Source organism: Papilio polytes, unplaced genomic scaffold (assembly GCF_000836215.1).
Source record: "Papilio polytes unplaced genomic scaffold, Ppol_1.0 DF823835.1, whole genome shotgun sequence".
Classification (NCBI taxonomy): Eukaryota; Metazoa; Arthropoda; class Insecta; order Lepidoptera; family Papilionidae; genus Papilio; species Papilio polytes.
Genome location: NW_013525369.1, coordinates 410,317 through 417,690, shown reverse-complemented (window position 1 = coordinate 417,690; position 7,374 = coordinate 410,317). Strand labels below are relative to the sequence as shown.

Below are 7,374 nucleotides of genomic sequence, written 5' to 3'. Positions count from 1 at the left end.
GCGCGGCCGGCGTGCTCTACGCCAAGCTGACGGACATCGCCCACACCGCGCTGCGATACGAGGAACTGTTAGTACTACTCTATATAGACATATGATTCTTTAACATACCAATAAGCTAAATAATGCCTATTTTTTTACGAAATTCTTTCATGTCAAAATTTTTAAATATGCTAATTTATTTAAATCTAGTTTTGATGTTATAAAAATGGCGACTTTCCCTCGTGCAGTTGCTGCTCATTGGTCAAAATGTAATGATTTCATAATTACATAACCTCACAATATTCCCAACTGCCGTATGATCTTTGAAGTAATAGACACACTTTTTTGGTATAGTGTGTCACCAATTACAGTGTATTTTGATTTGTACCCTTTTTAATAAAACTCCCTTCACTTACAATACGCTATAGGCTATATATTTCTAAGCTACTTGCTTTCGGGGACAATTAAATTGTAAAAAAATGCCCTAAAAAGGGATGAAAACAAACCAATAGCAGCAAAGAAACGAGGTTGCTATGGTTACTCTAATAGCATGGGTCTTCATTTGAATAATTTTAATTTAGACATTTGCAATTGAAACTTCTACGGAATATTTTTAAATTGTTATGTTGATAGTGGCACAAGCAAATAACTACTTTATTTTTACACTAAAAAAGCTCCAAGTATGTTTATAAATCTACTACATTTATTACATTTTAGTCTATGTACCGTTTAACTTACTTTTTTTAACGTTTTTCCAGTCATCGTATACCTAAAACAAACTTTGTATTCGACCCCCGCGCGGGCGAGATCCGTCTAGAACAAAAACTGCCGATGTCTTGGCACGCCTTCAACAGAACCCCGGACTTTACTGAGATAGCGGAGTACCGCGCGGTGCGGGACTTCCTCGACGACTGGATCACATCAAACAGGACTATATGGTCATATTACTATGAAATACGACCGTATATGGACTTGAATAATGTTATGCCACCATTCGCAGGTATGTAGATTATTTAGTTTAAGTACACGTCCGTACTGTACTTTGTACTTGTACTTTTTAAGGGATTCAGAGCCTATCCAAAGTTGGAGTGACTAACCCTTAGTCGACGCTGCGCTGGTTGACTTCTCACTTCTTGCAATTTCTTTTCCGATATGTGTAGTATCACGATGTTTTCCTATACTGCAAAAACGTCGGCTAAATTATGTACATATGAAATTCAAAAATCAAATTGGTACAAGTCAAGTGCTGAGCCACTGAGAAGACAAGTGTGAAGCGGAAGTAATTCGTACAGACTGATATGCGTTCCGCAAGCTATTTCCTTCCTATCCATATCTTATAAGCAAAGTATTGTAAGGGAAAGTGGATTGGATGGTGGAGACGCACAGGGAGGGGAAATATCCTCTTTATGTGCGTCTCTTCCTTCGTCAATTAAGGATAGGCAACGCATTTACCACTTTAGTTTTCCACTTTATAATATAGAAAAAACTAAAAACAACCTTATAAAATTCTCTTAATAACACTCATAATTTAAAAACAATATTTCAATACAAACCAAATTATTAGACCCCTATCACTTGTAGGTATGGCAATGATGACGGGTCAAGGTACACTGGTGACATTCGACAAGCAAGTGCTCACAATATCTGAGGCGGGCACCTTCCTACTGACCAAGGACTATCGCCAGAACAACTTCACTGTCCTGATGCAGAGCAACGCGCGAGGACAGTACGACCTTGTTGTACTTACCGACAAGCACTTGATTTATGTCGATTTGTATACAGAAGTAAGTAATCTGCTGCTCTATGTTATAGATTACTGAAAGTATTACTGAATTAGCGGTGTTCTATATTAAATATCTTTTGAACAAAGACGTTTAAGAAATGCATAGACTAGGCATAGTAAATAATAATTTTTCACCGGTACTTTCTCTGAAAGGTACTATATCAGTTTTCAAGTTTACAATAAATAGTATAATTATGTGAAAAATGTTTCAAATGAAGTGTCAAATATGTCTCCCCTATATATTCTTATAATATCTTTGCTTTTGAACGTTTTGTACGCATTGAAATACGTGGAACAACCAATAGGATGCAGATATAAAATGTTTGTACTAAAAATGTCACTGTTTTTAGTTTAGTTATTTATAGTTAGTAATTAATTATTTGTGAGAGGTAAATTTGTCACCTTACAAGTAATAAGACATTTTTTTCTGAAAGTGGAACATCTCGATTTCCCGCGACTGTACATTACATTGTTTAAAATCGAGTTTTAAAAGAAATAAGGACTCTAATTTCCTTTTTTTACCTATTTACAGAATATTTACTAATTAAAATTTTAATTTACTATTGAAATAAAATCATACTGTTTTCCATAGCAAGTATCTTTAGGACCAGATACTCCACTCAGTCTGCCGGCGGTGGTCGACGACTTCATAGTGCACAGACAGACGGACCTGCTGACGGTGGAGGGGCAGAGCGGCCTTGAGATACAGTGCAATCTGTTGTTTAGAACGTGCAAGTTACAAGTATCAGGTGAGATTGTAATCGAAACAAATGGATTTTTTTACTATCAGGACTAACATACTACGGTACATGATATGCTGCGAAGCGACCACTGTTAATAGACATCCGCAAAAGGAGATCTTTAATAGACAGAAGAGAGAATTGCACACAAAACTCATTTCTTCTTCCATTGCTGACGTCTACCTCTGTTAAATGGAGTTGTCATCAATCTGTCTGATAGTAAAAGTATGATAGCTTATCAGGTACTAGCTGTGCGGCTTCATCTGCATAAAATTATAAAAATGCAATTTTTTTGTATATTTTAAATTGCAAATGTTTAAATAAAAATACTCAAACGATAACGAAGGTCCTTGCTATTGGCTGCGAACTAAAGTAACCATGCTTCTTTGTTGTTTTTAGTTTTTAATGTTTGTACTTTCTCGTAGATATGTATATATATATATTTTTTTAATTTATTCACCATCTAAATTAAATAACGTGAACTTTCTTAATTTAAAACTTGACTTAAATGTATCTCTGCTAATTAAAAAGAGATTAATTCAAAAATATGTTTTCCTGCAATCCTAAATAACAAAGAAATGTGTTTACGATTTATTAAATTAGTATGGAGTATAGATATATAAAAGACTATTGTATTCGTTAGGTTGGCATTACGCGTCGCTAGGCGGGTTATTGGGGACATACAACAACGAGCAGTACGACGAGCAGCAGCTGCCGGACGGCATACTGCGCGCTGACGTGGCGCAGCTAGCGGCGGCGTGGCGCCTGCGCCCCGCCCCCGCGCCTGCCGCAGTACTGCGCGCGCGACACGCAGATAACGACACGCAGTGCGACAAGTTCTTTAGGAATAAAGTCTCTCCCCTGCATCCCTGCTTCTCTGTGGTAAATATACAATCTATATATTCATTTTGTTCAATGTATATACACATTTGTTAATGCTCTCAATATTAAAACACTTTAATTTGTAGTGTCTTCAATTACAAAGTCCCATATACGCATGTATATTTCAGTATACTCAAAATCTCATTAACATTTTGTTGTCTATCAAATTGTAAGCGGCGTTTACGAAGCATTTTTGTTTCGCTATTCATGTGCTAGGATGTAAGTATGAGAAATTAACACTTTGGTCTTTAAATCTTACAGAGATCTAGGAAATTAAAAAGTTTAGTTTGGATATTTATTGTATGAAAATCTTTAACTCTACAGTAGCGACATCTGCTATACTTGTAATTTTTTTCAAGATTATTATTTTCGTCTAAAGACCATTTTTTTTAATTAATTCTACAATATAAAATAAGCTATTGTCTACTTTCCTACAACATTTACAGTATAATTACGCCTTATTAGGATAAGTGGGTAGATAAAATACATTTCCAGATAGATTCCCAGCCGCTGTACGCGGAGTGCGTGCGCGGCGCGGACGCGTGCGCGCTGGCGAGTGCGTACTTGGAGCTGTGCGCGCAGCAGCACGTGCCCACACACATACCTGACCATTGTGTGCAGTGAGTACTCACACTAAGGGACACACTTAGTCGACATTAACTAAAACTATACATGATTTTGTCCAACTAGGTTCGCCCAAATTAAAAAAGTAACCTATGTTTTTCAAGATTGTTCTACATTTAAGACACATTGTAAAATTTGTTAACCTGTTCTGGAGATACGTAGTAACAAACATCCATCCATCTAAACTCTCGCATATATATTACTAGCTTTCGCCCGCGACTTCGTTTGCACGGAATAAAAAAACAAAAGTAGGCCTATGTTCAAATTATTCTCTACATTATACCAATTTTCATCGAGATCTGTTCTTCCGTTTAGGCTACAAACTCTAACAAATATCCATCTAAACTTTAGCATTTATAATATTAGTAAGAATTAGCAAGAAACAAGATTGAATTGAAGTACCAGTATATCATATTGACACAAAAATTGTAATATTTTTTTTTATTCTTGTCTTTCTATTGGCGATTGGTTTGCGTAATCTCCAAAACGGCTTAACTAATTTTGACAGGATTTCGAGAATGTTTTAGAATATCTTTTTCATTCCAACTATACTGAAAGCGGGAAATCGCTAATGATGTTATATTTCTCATACAGATGTACGACGAGTCAAGGAGATGTGGTGGAAGAGGGTTCATTCGTGCAGTTGGACCATCCTCCTAACTCCACAGATGTGGTGTTTGTGATAGAAGCTCAGTACTGCAACAAGAATCTAAGAAAAGCGAAGAATATCGATCTATTTATAGAAGCGTTTGATAGTAAACTGCAAGGGAATGGATTCTCTGATAATAGGTATGTAATTTAAGAGAGAGAGAGAGAGAGGGGGAGGGAGAGAGGGAGAGAGAGAGACGTTACGTCATTAAATTTTTGTCTCATCTATTACAGTGTATATTCCATTATACTCAACAGGTCTTCATATTTTTTTCTTTATTCATCATATTTGTCAATGTTTTTTTTGTAATGCTTGTTTTAATATAGATACGCAGTAGTGGTGTACGGCGGCAGCGGCGTGTACCGCGAGCCGCGCGCACTGTACGTAGACAACCAGCTGTTTGCTGACGCAGTGGACGTGCCGCGACACTTCGATGCCTTCCATATAGGTATGTACAGTTAGGGATATTGTATATGACTTTATATACTAGCTTTCGCCTGTGACTCCGTCCGCTTGAGAATAACAAAAAAAGAAAATAGCCTATGTGTTCTGCTAGAATATATTCTACATCTACGCCAAATTTCATCTAGATCCGTTCAGTAGTTTAGGCTACAAACTCTAACGAACATCCATCCATCTAAACTTTCGCATTTATAATATTAGTAAGATTATATTGAACATTATATAATAATAATGTAGATAAATAAACCCATATACAGTTTATTGCCGTGCACTAACGTGCATTTGTTTGACAACCATAGCTATCTTACTTCCTTTTTTATGGTTACTTTTCCACATGAAGGTTTTTTCTAATTTATTTACCCCCTAAGTTACATAGCATGAAAATATATAGCCTAAAGCGTGTCGCAAGTGTAGGGCTTTTTATTAAAGGAAGAATTATTCAAAAATATTCTGTGATTGCTGACATCTTACGCCACAAAGTAGTGTGTTTACGCTTTGTTAAATTAATATACATAGTAAATTACAATATGTGTACAGATAAAACAGACTCAGTACGTAACGAGAGCTGTGCGCGTGTGGACACGTTCGCCGCGTTGCGGTTCGCGAGCGCGTTGCCGCTGCGAGCTGCTACACCGCGAGCACTGCTGTTACTCCCCTGTGATCGATGCGATGTTAACGCTATGGCGGTAAGTATAGATTATTACAGACAGCTGTTTAAAATATGGGTTATTCCCAACCGTCACCCCGCTCTGTCCCCATGGGGAAATAAAAAGTTTCTTCCGTCCCACCATACAATCCCACTATCACCAATAAGGTGATAGATAGAACCGTTATCAAATAAAATAAGTTCCAATCGTCCATTCGTTGCAAAAGGTGGGACGGATAAAACTTTTTTATCCACGTGGGGACAGAGCGGGGTGACGGTTGGGAATAATAAAAAAATATATGAGTTTTGCTTCCGATGACCGCCAGCCGTTGAGCTATTGGGGCATGTTGATAATCAAGGGGGGAGCTACTAGTAATTTAGGAGTCGCGGATAAAAGCTAGTAAGAAAACTAGCTTTTGGCAGCGACTTCACCTGCGTGAGATAAAAAATTAAAAAAGGTTTAGTCTATGTGTTCTTACAGACTATTCTCTACATCTATGACAAATTTCACAGAGATTTGTTTAGCAGTTTAGACTTTAGGCTACAAACATCCATCCATCCATCCAAACTTTCAAATTTATAATATTAGTAAGTTTTTTCAAGAACGCTTATCAACATATGGTTCAATTTTGTTTGCAAGTTTTTAATATGTAAGTCTATAGAAAGTAACAGCATTTTAGTTTTTCACAGTATTTTATTTATCTTATATTGTTCGACACTGGAGGGGATACCGTAAGAGCTAAAATGTCGAAGAAATAGGCAAAAATCTTACAGTCGAGGACGTTTATTTCCTACCCACAACTATGTACTTACATTTTATTTGATGAAAATTATTTATGTTTAGTTAAAGTAGTTATGCTTTTTAGTAGTACTTATGCTATATTTATTAATTATTTAACAGCTCGACTACTCAACAATTTACCACAATCTGATGGAGAACTCGGTTACTCTGCACATTATAATGAACGATGAGTTCACACTATCCAAGAAGAGGGTCGCTAAGTATTTGTTCGGTAAGTAACCAGTCAAGTACACGGAAACGAATAAAACGACGACACAGGGCCGGCTCGCCCCCAGTAATACCACGACCACACAGAAGACAGGCGTGAAGTGGAAGCAATTCCGTGTACAGTCTGATGAGTGTGATGCCAGAGGCCTAATTTAAGTCCCTTACTCCTTACCATCCTTTTCTCATATATAGAGGATGGGAAGGGGAAGTGGATTTGACAGTGGAGGAGATGCATATGAAGGGGAAATATCCTATTTATGTGCGTCTTCTCCTCCGTAGGATAAGGGTAGGCAACGCATCTGTAATTGCAGATGTCTATGGGCAGCGGTCGCTTCGCCATTTTGGCTGATTCAGGTGGCCGCCTGCTCGTTTGCCATCTTATGTTATAAAAAAAGCCTAGAGGCCAGTTAAGGAACACTTCAACTGTAGTAATCAAGTGTGAACATGACATTAGGTTATTTACACAATGTTTACTACATTTAGCAATAAATTCTCAGTATTAAATATTATCAGTGAATAAAGTAGTACTAGTATGTACTTTCTGTTTCTGTGCAGCTTCATCAGCAGGAAATTATAAAAACCTTTGTAAAATATCAAATG

General features: G+C 37.0%; 1 protein-coding gene across 1 annotated transcript in view; it reads left to right on the top strand.

Annotated features, from left to right (window-relative positions):
• The window catches only part of LOC106103192, a 60,602-nt gene that overhangs the window by 51,066 nt on the left and 2,162 nt on the right, over positions 1 to 7,374 (top strand). The window contains exons 56-65 of the mRNA XM_013282880.1: positions 12 to 67; positions 738 to 979; positions 1,561 to 1,763; positions 2,355 to 2,511; positions 3,146 to 3,384; positions 3,880 to 4,004; positions 4,603 to 4,797; positions 4,984 to 5,105; positions 5,657 to 5,805; positions 6,667 to 6,778. Of these exons, the coding sequence (XP_013138334.1) occupies positions 12 to 67; positions 738 to 979; positions 1,561 to 1,763; positions 2,355 to 2,511; positions 3,146 to 3,384; positions 3,880 to 4,004; positions 4,603 to 4,797; positions 4,984 to 5,105; positions 5,657 to 5,805; positions 6,667 to 6,778 (1,600 nt within the window). The remainder of the gene's footprint in view (positions 1 to 11; positions 68 to 737; positions 980 to 1,560; positions 1,764 to 2,354; positions 2,512 to 3,145; positions 3,385 to 3,879; positions 4,005 to 4,602; positions 4,798 to 4,983; positions 5,106 to 5,656; positions 5,806 to 6,666; positions 6,779 to 7,374) is intronic.